Genomic DNA, 16,909 nt, shown 5'->3' on the forward strand with positions numbered 1-16,909 from the left:
AGAACAATTATTAAAACTTTTAATTGGAACTGCTGCTTGTAATCATAGAAGATATGAAATTCAAGTTGATACCATCCCTTTAAAATGGAAAATGCAAGCTGTTAGGTGAATTGAGATATTGATTACTTACTGACACTGTAGCTCCTATAGATCTCTAGGTGATGAAATGCTATTAATTTTATAGGTTTTTTAAAATTTTGTTAATTGTCTTGTGCTATTTGAGCTGCATTTTTTTTGGCTATGTTGCATATTCATTTGAAAATAGCAAATGCTGCTTCATAAATTAATAATCTTGTAACAGACTGCTTCAATGGCATTGAGTGGATCAGAGATGATATACTGTAGCACTAATACATTTGGGTCTATTTTTCTCTTAGTGGCAGAATCATATTGATGTATCAGAAATGCTCATTTTAAGTCTAGCCCCTCTGTGCCCTGATGTCAATAACTTCTGCCATTGAAGTGCAGACTTAGGCTTTGATCCTGCAATGAAATCTGTGCTGGCTTAGGGGGCCTTAATGGTATTTATTATAGGGAGTTTGACTGGTTATTTCACACAGTAGGTAAATGATTATAGGTTAGACTTGCTCTTGAATAATTAAATCTCATAGCTGTCTCCTGCTAGAAGCAACACATCTCCATGTGAATGGAATTTAGAAGAAATATGTCAAAAGATGCGGACACACTGGGGAGGAGTTGGATACTTTATAGAACTGATTTTAAGTATATTTTTTTAAATGTTCAAGTAAAAATAAACCAGTTTAGCTTTTGCTATGTTATTTGAAATTTCACATTGCTAATAGGTGTCAAAACTAAATGTGTGCATATTGCTACACCTATATATAGTGCTTTAAAGATATATAAATCTATGGTCCATACCTGCAAACATGCATCTGCTTAATTTTATGCATTTGAGCTGTCCCACTGAATTCAATAGGTTTATTCACATGCAGAAAGTTAAACACAGGTGTTTGCACTGCAGCATCAGGGCCTACTTTATCTGTGCAAAAACCACTAACCCGAATATCCATCAAAGGAAAACATTAGCTGAATTTTTTTTAATTTTTTTTTGCAGGTCTCTATTGTGCATAACCTCAAAGTCATTTAAACATTTTTATTTTTATTTTTCCAGTTTTAACTCCCTTGATATCACTTGCAATACTTTTTTAATGACAGTCATAAATTGTTTTCCTTGACAGTTTGATGTATGTTTTTCCTTCTTTTAAAAAAAAAATACAGGAGATTCACGTGATTCCACGCTGCCTCTATCAAATACACCAAGGTAAAAGACTATTTGCTAATTTTTGTATTAATTTCTCATATACTAACATTAAAGGGCTGTGTGGGGAAAGTCTGACATGTATATGATATGTTTATTGTTTCCATTCATCCCATCAGTTGATAGTGCAATTATCCCTCCCACTTTCAAATTTAGTTATTCCAACCACATTTTTTTCCTTTAAGCAAGTTCAGTTCTAACACTGCAGTGCCAGTCTATAATCAGTTTCTAGGGGCTCGGCTACACTTGCAAGTTAGAGCACCTAACTCCTGAGGTGTCCACATTAGCAAGGCACTTAGAGCGCCTGGACTCTGCAGCTGGAGCGTTCCTCATAATCCACCTCCACAAGAAGCATAAAGCTTGCTGCGCCCCGGCTGAAATGCCCAGCTGTCAGTGTGGATGACATGTTGCATTACTGTGCTGTGATTGGCCTCCAGAAACGTCCCATAATCCCCTGAAGTCAAGTGGCCACTCTTGTCATTGTTTTGAACTCGGCTGCAGGCATGCGGATATCCCCTTTCAAAGCTCCGTTTCTGACAGCCGGCATGCTTATCTGCTCGGGGACAAAGCAAACCATTACTGTGGAATGCTGCTGTTGTGAGTGTGTGAGAGAGAGAGAGGCGGGGGGAGGAGGATCTGCTGCTGTCTGAACTTACAAGACAGCATGCTGACATACTCTCTGCCCCCCAAAACACACACTCTCCCCCCAAATACACACAACACACTCCCTGTCACACTCCACACCCCTGCATTTGAAAAGCACGCTGCAGCCACTTGCACACTGGGATAGCTACCACAATGCACTGCTCTTTGTGGCATTGCTAGAACTGCTAATGTGGCCATGCCAGTGCGCTTGCAGCTGACCGTGTAAACACACAGCAGCGTTTTCCCTGCTGCGGTCTCCGAAGGCTGGTTTAACTCCAAGCTCAACATCTGCAAGTGTAGCCAAGCCCTAGAAAAGCATTCAGAAGTGAAGCTGTTAACATACCCAAGTTTGAGGCTGTCATCTCTGCTGACCCAAGAACAGGAGTCTTCTACCCTAATGTGTATTTTGTATTGCAGTATGTTAAGCTTTCAGGGGATCCCTTTTAATATCATGAAATGATCATATGCAAAACTGTATTTGGACTAATTTATTGAAGGACATACCAGTTAAATGTATAATAGTGATTAGAAACATAGGAATTGGCTTACTGGATCAGACTCATGGCTCATTTAGCCAAGTATCCTGTTTCCTACAGTGGCCACTGCCGAATGCTTCAGAGGAAGGTGCAGGAAACTTTGCATTAAACAGATATGGGATAATAAGCCCCCTGCAGTAGGTCTCTTCCTAATCTCTTGTAGAGGTTATCTAGTTTAGTACAACTTCAGGGTAAACCTCTGCATGAGTTTCTCCACTCAGTCTGACTTCACTAATTTCATATATTTTCTCAAGTAGCTGACAGACATGTTTTCAGACAACCTTATATATAAATATTCCTTCATTAGTACTGAAGGTGATGCCATCAAGGTCTATGTGAGAGTACGTCCCCCTTCAGAGGGAGCTGCATTAGCTGATGGGGATCAAGGCTTGTGCTTATCAGTTCTTTCATCAAACACTCTTCGTCTACATTCAAAGCCTGAGCCCAAGATCTTCACTTTTGATCATGTTGCAAATATGGACACAACCCAGGTAATGGCTTTAAAATGACAAGCTTACTAAAATACGAAAAAATGGTTGCAATAACTATACAATATCTTTATCAATATCTCTTTCCCTGGTTTTTACAGTAACCAGGCTGGCAATGCTCAGTTATAGTTACGCTATCAAGGCAAATTCATTTTCCTCTCCACTGGTTTAAGAATTTCTCTTTTTAAAGTTTTCATAAGAATTGCTCTTTGCATTTGTACAGTGAAATTGCTGGGAAATTGTGCTTAACGATAGATGGGATATTATGGTCCTATAATATATGATGCTGCTAGAGAAACATTCTGTATAAGCAAATTACCACTGAAGCCCACTGCTCTAGGCCTAACAGAATAATACATGACAATAGATGTGAGTAGTAGTTAGGCAATTTATTCAATTCCATAACACTGAGCAATTGATTCAGTACCATAACAAAGTTTACTTACCTGTTTTGCAGTCAGCGTTAGTAAAGGGTTGTGTGGCCTATTGTTGGTGCATTTGCTTTGTTGTGAGGAAGGAAAAAAAAAAAAAGCCAGGTAGTCATTTGATGCATCTAGCCTGGCTATGCATCATTTAATATATAAATACACAAAGTTCTGTATGTAACATTATTGTTTTATAATAGATTTCTTATATTGTGGAAAATACTGGGGAAGAAAGTCTTGTAGAAAGTCTTTTATGTTTATGAAACCTTAATGCCAGCTTCCTTGTCCTTTTTCTCATCAGGAGGCAGTGTTTTCAAGTGTAGCCAAAAACATTGTTGAATCTTGTATGAATGGTTACAATGGAACCATCTTTGCATAGTAAGACATTTACATTTATTTCATATTAAACATGAGAGTTGTAAAAAATTAATTGCATCAATGAATACCAACTGATTTAAGTATCAGGGTATAACTTCATGCTCTGGTGTATTTGTTTAAAAAAAAAAAAAAAGCTGCCTTCTCACTTGATGCGTGACATAGTGAGACTTTTTGCAATTTATTTGTCGAAGACTACTTAATTTGTAAATCAGTATTTCTGAGGCTATCTGATGCAGTGTGGTTACAGTTGTGTTTGTCTCAGGGTATTAGGGCGGTTAAGGTAATATCTTTTATTGGACCAACTTCTGTTGGTGAGAGAGAAGCTTTCAAGCTCACACGAAGCTTCTTGTCTAATACTCTGGGACCAACATGGCTACAACAACACTACTTACAACAATGGTAGACTTCAAGTTTACAGTGTGTTTTTACATCTTCAGTTTCTGAGAAATGATTTGTCCATGTCAAACTGCCAATTTGCATGAAAGATGCAGATCAATGAGGGATGTCACTGCTAGAATAAATTTTGCTTATTTGGGATTTTTGTTTGTTCTCTTCTTCTTCTTTAGTGGCCAAACTGGGTCAGGGAAAACTTTTACTATGATGGGTAAGTGTATAAAAGACTCATTTATATAAAGATTTTTTCTCAATACTAGTTTTGAGATATGGTTTAGTTTTAAAACTTTTTTTATGCCCTGTAAATTGTGATTTGGTTTTACCTTCGTCTGCAGGTAATTTTTTAATCTTACTGCTTTTGGGATTGCCAAGCACTCTTAGTGCAGTTTCTGTCTTTCTCACAGCATTCCCAGAGAATGGGGATGGGTACCATCTTGCCCTCTTTTCTTTGAGATGAAAAAGTCCATTCCCTATTTTCCAGCTGAAGTAAATAGCCCAATGAAATCAAATGTTTGTAGTCAAGTGGTTTTACAAAATTCTAAAAACATCTTTTTAGTTTCCCCTTTTTGGTTCCCAACCCCTCAATTTTTGGAAAAAAATATTCTGGTAGGTACCTCTTTTCTATGTTAAATATAGATAGATAGATATAGACGTTTTCAAAAAGACTGCCTTCCTAGTCTGGAATTAAAGGTCCATCTGTATATAAAAGGAGTTTACATTATTCTTGTGCTGTTCATAGCACTGGTAATTTTAAATACAACAGTTAGTCAGTCTCCCTTTTTAGTTTTAAAGAGGGACAGTTGCCAAAACACCAAACTGAAAGGAGTGCCTGGCTCAGGGACTTGCTAAGAATTGGATGAACAAGGCAATTGAATTACTCTCAATCCTTGAAATGGTCCCTGCAGACCACGGTTGAGGCAGGCACATTGGTGGGAAGTTTGCACTGCTACTTCTTGGTCTGTGTGTGCACCTATTCTGTGAATAAATAGACTTTAGTATCCAGAGCTGTAAATCTCTCAGCCTTTCGCAGGCACTAATTTAATTTAGATCTTTTTAAATGTCAGTTGACAAAGCAAAATCAACTGATTATTCGAGAAATAGCTTGATTTCTTCTTTCTTTGTTTTGCTGTGAATGATTGGTTAAAAGACTGGTAGTTGCAGTTTTGTATAATGGTATATGAGAGTGCCAACCAACTGCTGTTGTTGAATAGTATTTCTTAATTAAACCTACAAAATGTTGTTTTTAATTAAATCTCTTTAGGGCCATCTGACTCTGATAATTTCACACATAACCTGAGAGGAGTTATTCCTCGGAGCTTTGAATATCTCTTTTTTCTAATCGAACGTGAAAAAGAAAAGGTAAAACTTTTGTATTACTGAGGTCACAGGAATGTCTTACTTATGAAGTAGCTGAATAAATTAAATTTTGATTAGTGCTCAAGTTTCTTGTGTTATAGCTGCCTTGCATCTACTTTACCAGTTTACATTTATTATAGTATCCTTTGTATATTGATAGCTACAAGTGCCAATAGAAAGATTTAAATTTCTATACTGAAAGTAGCTATCTTTCTAAGTAAAAAATTTTCCTTTGGGCACCATAAATGGTATTAAGGTACAGTATATATCAATAATAACTTTATACCTTTATGAAGGAAATGAAACAAACCACTGCCATACTGTGTTAGAGACCAGCTCTCATAAAAACTATATGTCTATAGTAGAAGTTTTCATGTTTTACAGGCTGGTACTGGTAAGAGTTTTCTCTGTAAGTGCTCGTTTATTGAAATCTACAATGAACAGATATTTGACTTGCTGGATTCTGCTTCAGCTGGACTCTTTCTCAGGGAACATATCAAGAAGGGAGTCTTTGTCGTCGGTGCTGTGGAGCAGGTGTTAACCTCCGCTGCTGAAGCATATCAGGTAGTCTGTTTCATTCTGTTCGATATCTGGACATTGCTCTATCAGCAACATTGTACAATATTAGCTCTAGCAAAAATTAAAGTGCCTAAAAATAAAATGCTGATATCTTTTGAAAAATATTTTGTAGAAATCGAACATCTATAAACAGAGAAATATTTTGTTTATTCTAACTTTTCTCCAAAGCATGCATGTTCCACATCAGTCCTTGGTGAATGTTAGAGATTATGAAAGTTGTAGGATTTGGGGAGTATAAAAATGCACTGATGTTAATCATCTGCTGATGTTTGCAGTGGACCTCAGTGGTATAGTAGCAGGTTTCTTTGTCCCACTACGCTGTTGTTCCAGATATCCTTCACACTGTACATCCAGGTGTTGAGTAAGCCTTACTCTTCTAATAATCAGAGCACATGGCTTGTCTGTGGTTTTAAAAGGTTTTATTTGTACAATGTTAACATATTTGTATAAAAACATAAAGAGGGGAAATAGAACTTGGGAAAACAAAAGGACATTTTATATTGCAAAGACTTGGAAAGTCATATCAGTGAGTTGGCAGTCAAAATGTAGCATAGCAATTTTTAGACTAAAGAAATTGTAAAACATGGAATTGGGTTGACAAGAGTGAAGGAAAGTGAATATTTCTAAACCTGTACGCTAATGTTCAAATCATAAACATTGTGATATTCATTAGGATTTCCAACTGTATTACATTTTTATATGAAGATATTCTGGTGCTAAAAGTCAGTGGTTGTAATGGTTTTTTGAAAGGTCTCATACTGGAATATGTTTACTCTCTGTCAAACCCATTGTATCTGAGTGTTGGGATCACTTTGAAATATGCTAGATGGTGCTATTTGGTGTCTCTTCTTGCTGCTAAGGTGTTAACTATGGGCTGGAGAAATCGCCGTGTAGCATCTACCTCAATGAATAGAGAATCCTCAAGATCGCATGCGGTCTTCACTATTACTGTAGATTCAATGGAGAAGAATGGTGAGGTTGTTAACATCCGATCCTCCCAGCTGAACTTGGTGGATTTGGCAGGGTCTGAGAGACAAAAAGATACCCATACTGAAGGAGTCAGGTTAAAGGTTGGTGCTACATATCTGTGGTTACTTTCTTTTTCTCTTCAGTTAAAGATTTTAAAAAAACCCACCTTGTTTTAATCAGGACAGTTGTCTTCTCACTTTCACTCTCTTGTATGTTTTAGGAGGCAGGTAACATAAACCGGTCATTAAGCTGCCTGGGCCAAGTGATCACAGCGCTTGTTGATGTGGCTAATGGAAAACAAAGACACATTTGCTACAGGGACTCAAAGCTCACTTTTCTGCTACGGGTAACACATAATCAGTTTTCATTTAATAGTTTTAAAAAGAAAAATACATTGATTTTTATACTGAAAAGAGAAAAACTGAGCTCGGTTCTGTAAAATTGGGCTGCTTGCTTTCACTGTTGTTAACACTTCCTGGAAAATCAATTTCTACATGATTTCAGAATTATTATCCTTTTGCCTATAGTAAGGTCTTAGGATGAATTGTAAGGATCTGAAAAACACAGACTTTTCAGTTTGTTCCTCTGCTAAAAGGAAAAAGAGAAACTTTGAAAAATATATTGATAATATCTAGACAACAGAAAGATAAACTTGGTTGTTACAATGAATGTCTTCAGTTACCTGTGCTTATAGTGTGTGTGTGTGTGTGTGTGTGTGTGTCTCTCTCTCTCTCTCTCTCTCTCTCTCTCTGTGTGTGCGCGCGCTAATCTATTTTAATGAGAGTGGAGGATAAGCTCTATTCCCCAGCCTATATATCGCAGAAGTGTAATAGTCACTGACTTAAAATGCTTCTAACCTTAAAGGTTTTATCTGTCCTCTAACTAGCCACACCAAACGTTAGCAGGATGTAGCTGGTATTAGCGACAGATAAACTTCCTGAAGATTAGAAGATGAGTATTCTCATTGTATGAAGGGCTCTTTTAAAGAGAAACTGCAAAGCAATTATGAGGATTGAGTGAATTCCAGTGTTCTCTGTTGAATACCATCACTAACCAGAATGCATCATTCTGTGACCTCACATACCAAGTTTGGTTACAATCCATGGTAGTATTAGTGATGTCACAGGCATTTGTTCCCTATTCCACTATGACAGCATTCTACCCATTCCTTCTCCAAACACCTTTTCCATGCAATCGGTTGGTCTTAATCCTCTATTTTAAGAATTTCTATCTCTCTCTCATTCATATAAGTATAAAAAGTTGAAATTCTGTCTGTGTCCATTGTTTTCTTGTACCCCACTCTTATAAAGAGATCCACAACAACAGATCCTTACCCCCAAACAGAACCCCATTGAAGTTTGTGAGTCTTCTTGCAGGACTGGGGTCTTAGATTGTAAGTGCCTTAGGTGATACCTTAGCTATTCTATTCTGTACAGATATAAGTGCACCGCTGGCACTCAACAGATAATACTGATGTTTCTAAAGATCTATATCCAACAGTGAGAAGTTAGTTGTCTCTTTGATCAGTCAGTTTCCAGCCTGTCTGCTAAGACTATCAAGTGTCTATGTGAGTGATTTTTTTTGGGATAATGATGCTTATCCAGTAGAAAATGGAGCCAGGTAATCAACATATTTCACATAGGTAGCCAAATGGCTGGCCTTCAAGGTGGTAATAACTTTCAATTGCTATTGACCAGAGTTCTAAAGTGAAAAATTCGATATCTCATTACCGATTTCCTGAGTCTCCTTTTGCCAATGATAGCACACTGCCCAGTTCTAAATTTCTGAAATGATCCTCATTTAATTACAAATCCCTTCACAATATAACAAGATTAAGGTTCTTGAAACTAAACTCTTATTTATATTTAAGGTTATGTCCTCCTTTCATAACCAGCTTTGAAATAAAGCTTCACAAAGGAATGTAGAGATTTTACAAGTAAACCCATTCTAGTCTAAAATTACATACCAGACAACTTGTGAAAGAAGTATTAATTTCTAGCTCTAACCAAAACCCTTCAACCTAAGCATATTTTCATATTTTTCAAACAGGATTCTCTTGGAGGTAATGCAAAAACGTGCATAATTGCAAATGTTCATCCTGGATCTAGATGTTTTGGTGAAACTCTGTCCACCCTTAATTTTGCTCAACGAGCAAAGTTGATTAAAAACAAGGTAAAAAATTATTTAATATCTTTACTATCATGACTTAAACAAATACAATATTTTGTTATTTATATTATATGTGAACCAATTCATTTTAAGAAACATTTTTGTTTTCTATGGTTAACTCAAATGAAAATCATATTGAAAAAACAAATTTGCTTGCTTGGGATTAGAACAGGGGTGGGCAAGTCCGGCCCCTCAGGACTTTGAATCCAGCCTGCGGGATTGCCCCTGTGGCGCCGCGGGCCCAGCGCCGCTCTCAGAAGCGGCCCCCAGGTGGGGGGCAGAGGGCTCCGCATGCGTTGCCCTTCCATCCGAGCACTGCCCCCCGCAGCTCCCATTCGCCGGGAATGGGGAACCGCGGCCAATGGGAGCTTCTGGGGAGGTACCTGGAGGCATGGCAAGGGCAGCACATGCAGAGCCCTCCATCCTCTTCCCCCCCCCCCCCCCCCGGGGCCGCAGCACTTCCTGGCGGCACCGGGGACAGGACAGGCAGGCAGGGAGCCTGCCCCGGAGCTGCTTTAGGTAAGCGGTGCCGGGCCGGAGCTCGAACCCCTCCTGCCCCCTGCGTGCACCCCAACTCCCTGCCCTAAGCCCCCTGCTGCCCCCTGCCCCCATGCACCCCAAACCCCTGCCGCACCCCTCCTGCACCCCAACTCCCTGCCCTGATCCCCCTTGTACACCCCGAACTGCTCCTGCACCCCAACCCCCTTCCTGGAGCTCCCTCATATACCCTACACCGCACCCCCTCCCGCACCCTAACCCCCTGCCCCGGCTCTGCATACAATTTCCCCACCCAGATGTGGCCCTCGGCCCAAAAAGTTTGCCCACCCCTGGTTTAGAATAACTAAAACTATTTTAAAAAAATTGAATTAACTTTTCACTATTTCTGCAGTTTATCCTCTATACTTTATTCAGCATGGACAATGGAAACATACTATTTACACTCATTTGTTTTTCATGTGTTATTTGTTCTTTGAATCTGCAGCATTCCATGGAAATGTGTAAATTCAAACAAAGCTTTAATTAAATGCTTTCATGATTATTTTAAAGCTTTGTAATACTCTGTTTTTCCTACCTAAATTTTGGATCTAAGCAACATGCCATTACCTGTTTAAATGTATGGTAACTTTTAAGTTCTTTCTGCATCTTGAGTGAGTTTGAAGGTATATTGGCTTCTGATTTTGCAGCTATGTAGTCTGTTATATGCTGTTTGCCTTTGTTCAGCCTAAAATTTTCAGGAGCAAATTCTAGTTCAGCAAACTGTAGACTAAATTTTCAAGTGTCCATGATTTTCAGATATTAAGAAACTATTGAAGTTGAAGATATTCGAAAAAGAAATTGAGCTCTGTCCTGTTTCCAAAGACTCTTCTCTTTTAAAATGATTAACTGCCCATACAGCTAATCATCTACTACTTTCCAATATTTGATTCTAATTACCTTGAGAATAGATTGTTTCTGATGTTACTTCATATAAAAAATGTAATCTTAAATATTTTATTCATTGCTTTTAATATTTTCTTTCAAAATTCCTACAAAAGGCTGTGATAAACGAAGACACCCAAGGGAATGTGAGCCAGCTCCAAGCTGAAGTGAAGAAATTGAAAGAGCAGCTTGCTCAACTTACTTTAGGGCAGTCTACTCAGGATATTTCTATTTCAAGAGGTAGGAGAAACAAAAGAATAGAAAGCTCCTGCATTCTAGAGCAAAAAGGAGATTTTAAACTGTTCTAATATTGACTTGGTGAACAAATAGCATCACATAGTTTGTATGCCTTAAGGACTGCATTTTGCGTAGGCACAACATACTATTTTACACAACTATAATAGCAAATGTGTCTAATTTTGCAGGAACCTGTGTTAACCTAATGATCATTTTGTTTTCGTTTTACTCTTACCATACTGTGTGCGTTAGGCAAAACTTCTATCATAGTTTGACTTTTGCTGTTGAAGCTGGAAGAAAATTCTAGACATTTAGTTCATAAAAGTGCTGGAAATCAAGCCCTTAAGATAAACCAAAATGTTTGTTTATGATGGTCAATGTGGAGGGGTTCTGTTTTTTCTCATTAGACAAGTTATTGCACAAACCTGTTGATTCTGGCTTCCTTTTACTCCAGTTTTGTTCATTTCTGAATGTAATTCTAGGAAAAAATATTTTGTGGGAATGAAAATAAAAAGCTAGTTTTATATACAATACAGTAGAGAATAAAGTTAATGGGATTTTTATTACTCTTCAAACTCTACTTGTAGCTTTTCACTGAACTGTTGGATCTGCTGCACAGATCCTGATACAGCTTCCCATTAAGCGTAGTTCTCTGGCTGAAATATGCTGCCCCAGAGTATTTTATTACTATGGTAGCAGTCTTGGCCTTGTAATTCTCTTATTGTGTTCCTATATCAATTGTGGCCTGATCTTCCCAAGACACAAGGGATTTCAATCCAGCACCAGGAGTTACTGCATTTAAAAGAGTTGGCTAATATAAAACATCCTTGCTCAGTTTTTTGCAAGAAAAAAAAAATCACACATCTGCTGCTACGCACAGGATTAGAGTTTAAATCATAAAAATATGTGATAATGGTTAACATGTGATATTAAATCGGTCACTCATGCTATCATGTCTAGCTATAGGCAGAAATCTCAACAATTTCATATTACATCCATTACAATAGCTTGGAATCTGGAAAAACTAAAGGATAATTTTTAACAGATTTAAAACATCATATACGTTTTAAGAAAAGAAAAATCTTGTCTGAAAACTGACACAATAGATGTAGTCTGAACAATTAAGAATCTTGGCACACATTTTGAGCTGTAGAAATAAAGATATGGAGTATCATTATCAGTTGATTGTAAAACACAATGGCATTCGAAAATATATATATTAACTAGAAATTTTTTTGATGAATTGATTTTTTGGGGGGGGGTCTGAAACTATTAGTCAAATTTGACAAATAGCTTCAGTTGAAAAAAGTCATTTGTTTCAAGTTTTTCATGTTGAAATGTTTTCAGTTTGAAATGGCATTTTGATTTTAAATTTGTCCAATTTAAAAAAACAACACACACGAGGATGAAAACACCTGAAAAGGCCAAAATGAAATGAGAGAAACAAAAAAGATTGGTTTCAGAGTAACAGCCGTGTTAGTCTGTATCCGCAAAAAGAAGAAGAGGAGTACTTGTGGCACCTTAGAGACTAACAAATTTATTAGAGCATAAGCTTTCGTGGACTACAGCCCACTTCTTCGGATGCATCCGAAGAAGTGGGCTGTAGTCCACGAAAGCTTATGCTCTAATAAATTTGTTAGTCTCTAAGGTGCCACAAGTACTCCTCTTCTTTTTTTTACAAAAAAGATTGTTTCAAATTGATCAAAATGTTTTGCCTTAACTTGAAACTAATTGAAAAACTGGAAAAAAAATTCATTTTGAATTACCTTAAAACATTCTGGTTGATTAGAAACAAAATGTTCTTGAGTTTTTTTTTATTTGAAGAAAAGATTGTTTAAAAAATTGTTTGAGTCAAACCGGAATATTTTCACCTTATTTGGTTCTGCCCCGAAGCTGAAAAATCAATTATTCACTCAGCTCTAATCATAATGAAAGAGTTATTTTGCCCTTTAGGTATTATGGTGATTAGTATCCCATAAATATCTATAATAATCCACTTTATTATGCACAGAATGTAATATTAATGTCAAATTCATGTTATAAAATGCTAAAAAAGCATCTGAAGCTAATGCTATATTTTCCATACTTCCTTAGCTGAACACATGAATTTAAAAAAAAAAATAAAAGCTAAATTCAAAACCCCTTTACTCGTTAGGTACAACTTTGTATGCCAACTTTAATTGAGTGAGTAAAGTTTTGTGTATCATAAATTAACAGACCCTAATAATATCATTAGAGGATGTTCTAGAACTGTAAGGGTAGGCCCATACATATGTTCAATATATTATTCTGGGAAAAATGAAGTGTTGGAAACACTATAAATATGGTTGTTAAACATGAAAGACAATTTAAATAATTTGTATCTTAATAAATATGGTGTTTCATTCTTTAACTTTCTATTACGCTGCTCTTGGACAAGGTCAGGAAAATACAAATTACATGAACTGCTTTCTTGAGGCAATGCTGTTCTTGGAGAAATCTGAAAGTGAAAAGAAGGTAAGAATTCACTGCCTTTTCTCTAGCGTATCCTGCTTATTTTTTGATTAAAGCTAAGGATGAGTAAACCTACTGAAGCTCCACTATAGTTGAGATTGTCCTGCTTTGTTAAATAAAAAATTATGTTTACAAAGATAGCAAAGTGTAGTTACTGGAAGGAGAGATTATAAACTAGTAGAATTTTGAATTTTTAAAGTAATGTCCAAGTTTCATAAAGAAAAAACATAGGAAACTTTTGATTAATAATCAGATTGTGCCCCATAGTGAGTTGATTTTTTTTTTTTAAATCACAAGGTCAGTTTCACTTACAAAAATATGAATGTGATAATAAAATGTTTTAATTTTGTACATAAAATATAATTATGGGTAGTATGGTATAACTTGTTTAAGTTTGTGATGAATACATCTATTTGGAGATTGCCATTGTCCTTTTTTTCCCCCGACTACTAAATCAGTATTTATTGTTTTAAGACTTTGTTAGAAAAAGTTGCTCAACTAGAAGATCTTTGTGGCAAAAAGGAGAAATTCATTCAGTCCAATAAAATGATAGTTAAATTCCGGGAGGACCATATAGTTCGCCTGGAGAGATTACACAAAGAGGCTTGTGGCAGTTTAGTGCCCAAAGAGCAGGATGATCTCATCAATGAACTGAGAGAGGAATTGCGGACACTGAGAGAACAGGTAAATATTTTTACTTATTGTTCCATTCCAAAAAAATCTGATGAAGCTAATGAACAACACAAAAAGAGAGCTTTTTTTACTGTTTAAAGCTAACGAAACAACTGACCTTTAATCATTGTTGGTATTTAGTTCAAAGGTATCATGAGCACAATCTATCCAGTTCTCTAAACTATGAAATTACTGTACTTAATGCTATTTGGTTTAAATCACTGATAGACTTCCTTATGTTAAGGAAAACTCTTATTGCTGGAGTTAGGAAACTCAGCCCTGTGTTAAAAATAGGACAGAAAGACAGACTACTTTAGTAATTCTGTAGTTGAGCCTATATAAATTAAATTAAATTAATGGAGATATCCCATCTCCTAGAACTGGAAGGGACCTTGAAAGGTCATCGAGTCCAGCCCCCTGCCTTCACTAGCAGGACCAAGTACTGATTTTGCCCCAGATCCCCAAGTGGCCCCCTCAAGGATTGAACTCACAACCCTGGGTTTAGCAGGCCAATGCTCAAACCACTGAGCTATCCCTCCCCCCATATTCTAGGCTAAATTGTAATCTTAATGTTTCTAGAGGAAGAAGCTCATATGTAATGATCAGGATTACTGCAATACTACAGAATGTTTAAAAATGAAATTTACTGATTATATATGGTAATCGTTTATAAGCCGAATATTTTTGGTAAAAAAGTGACACATCAAAGAGTTGGGGTCGGCTTATAAACAGGTCTACACCAAAATTTGATGTTTTTAAACTCTATGGAATCATTGAATTGAATATCTAATACATTGTCGTTTTGTTTACCTGGAGTGTCTGCAGGCATGGAGCCCCTCAGCTCCCAGTGGCCGCAGTTCGCCGTTCCCAGCCAATGGGAGCTGCAGGAAGTGGTGCGTCACTTCCCGCATTCCCATTGTCTGGGAACGGCAAGCCGCGGCCCCTGGGAGCTGAGGGGCTCCATGCCTGTGAACACTCCAGGTAAATAAAACGTCCCGACCCGCCAGAGGCTTACCCTGACGGGCTGGGAGCCAAAGTTTTCCAGCCCTTGAAATATAGGATCGGCTTATGAAAAGGTCATAAAGTTTTTGCTATTTTTACTTCTCCATCTTGTGGGGTCGGCTTATAAATGAACGGGCTAATGAACAAGTATATACGGTAATTCTTCAATCATTACTTACTCATGTATACACATTTTGAGAGTAAATTCCAGCGAAGTAATAAAACCAGTTTGCCAGCTCTTTAAGAACTCTGAAAAGTCCTCCATGGTTTAGGGAAGCCCTCTTTTTCTTTTCCTCTACAATTTAATGCTTTTGAAAGGTGACAGACTGGCAGCCCTATATTACTGACTCCTCTGTGAAATAGCCTTTTTTGTAAAAACTACTTTGCTTTTTTGCAACACTTTAACAAATATCCGCATGTCACATATGCATAGATGGAACAACATCCACGAATTGCTAAGTATGCCATGGAGAATCACAGCCTCAGAGAGGAGAACAAACGACTTCGTTCCTTACAGTCAGTGAAAAGGGCTCAAGAACTTGATGTTCAGACCATTGCAGAACTAGAAAAAGCTTTCTTGGAGGCTTCAGCCACAGAGAAAAATAATGGAGGTAAAAATACACTGACATATTCCTTTCATAAGCTAATACTCATTTTAAAATGTAGTAATTACTGTATTTTTGAGAAACTCTAAGTATTTTCTTTAGCACTTAAAATATTTTAAGTGGCAGTGCTTCTGGTGGAATTTGATGGTTTAACATTCTTCTTTATTAAATTCATATTTTAACATATTTTTAAAATGAAAAACTTAAGATGTTGCATAAGCAATCTGTTTGTCTAATACAAAATGCACACATCTCAATGTGAAACACTTTTGCAAAACTTGTATTTTAATTTTTAAACTTTTCATCAATTTAATCTACCACATGATAGTGTTTAAAACATTCTTTAAAAGGGGCCTTCTTCAGGGCATGTGATAATACTGTGTAGTAGTTGGCAATACGTATTCGTTTTCTATTTCATCCTTTTTTGTGATGTAAAAACATTTGACAATGGCTAAACCACTGGTGTGCTGCAACCATTGTCTATCATACTGACCAATGTTGTCTAACTGTTTCTCTGTTCTTCCCCATTAGTCTGAGTGTATCCATCTGTTGTCTCTCTTTTTTATGTTTAGGTTGTAAGCTCTTTGGAGCAGGAACTGTCTTTCTCTTCTCTGTTTGCACAGCACCTAACACAGTGGGATTGTGCTTCCTGACTAGGTGTTACAGAAATACAAATAAAAAAATAATTACATAGTGCTTATGTTCATGTGGACTATTGTTAGTGTCCAGTTGGCTTAGTCTGAGTTGCTGGACTGTTCAAAAAATTGTTCTTATTTTGTTGATAGAGCTTATTATGATTTTGAATTGTTCAGGATGATATCAGAGAATATCTTTGTTTGTTTCTTAGGTCATCAATTGTATTCCACCACTACATCAACAGAAAGCAATTCGTTGGTGTCTTTTGAAAGGTTGAAAGCACGCCTGCTGCATACTCAGAGTGAACTGGAAAGTTCAAAACAAGAATATGAAGAATTTAAAGAGCTAACCAAGTGAGAGGAAACAATGTAGAAATGTTTTAAACTAATAATCTTCTGCAAAATATATTTTGCTAGAATAGACATGGATTAATATTCTTTAACGGTCAAATCCTGGACCCAGAATACAGCCCAAGTAAATTTGTCTTCTAGAGAGAGCCAGAGTGAGGGGAGAAAGGGAAAACATAATCCTCCCCATATCATCACAGTCCATTGAGCAGCAGTTTACAAACATCACATTAGTCTTGTACAGCTGGAGATCCACTTACCCTGCTCCTGCTTCTTCACAT

General features: G+C 37.0%; 1 protein-coding gene across 1 annotated transcript in view; it reads left to right on the forward strand.

Moving 5' to 3' along the window:
• Positions 1-16,909, forward strand: part of KIF15 (kinesin family member 15) — a 47,016-nt gene that overhangs the window by 2,547 nt on the left and 27,560 nt on the right. The window contains exons 2-15 of the mRNA XM_054020641.1: positions 1,240-1,282; positions 2,768-2,951; positions 3,675-3,751; positions 4,318-4,355; positions 5,406-5,503; positions 5,885-6,064; positions 6,940-7,149; positions 7,269-7,394; positions 9,098-9,220; positions 10,753-10,876; positions 13,293-13,369; positions 13,841-14,050; positions 15,474-15,651; positions 16,493-16,634. Of these exons, the coding sequence (XP_053876616.1) occupies positions 1,240-1,282; positions 2,768-2,951; positions 3,675-3,751; positions 4,318-4,355; positions 5,406-5,503; positions 5,885-6,064; positions 6,940-7,149; positions 7,269-7,394; positions 9,098-9,220; positions 10,753-10,876; positions 13,293-13,369; positions 13,841-14,050; positions 15,474-15,651; positions 16,493-16,634 (1,810 nt within the window). The remainder of the gene's footprint in view (positions 1-1,239; positions 1,283-2,767; positions 2,952-3,674; positions 3,752-4,317; positions 4,356-5,405; positions 5,504-5,884; positions 6,065-6,939; positions 7,150-7,268; positions 7,395-9,097; positions 9,221-10,752; positions 10,877-13,292; positions 13,370-13,840; positions 14,051-15,473; positions 15,652-16,492; positions 16,635-16,909) is intronic.

Source organism: Malaclemys terrapin, chromosome 2, assembly GCF_027887155.1.
Source record: "Malaclemys terrapin pileata isolate rMalTer1 chromosome 2, rMalTer1.hap1, whole genome shotgun sequence".
NCBI classification, from domain to species: Eukaryota; Metazoa; Chordata; order Testudines; family Emydidae; genus Malaclemys; species Malaclemys terrapin.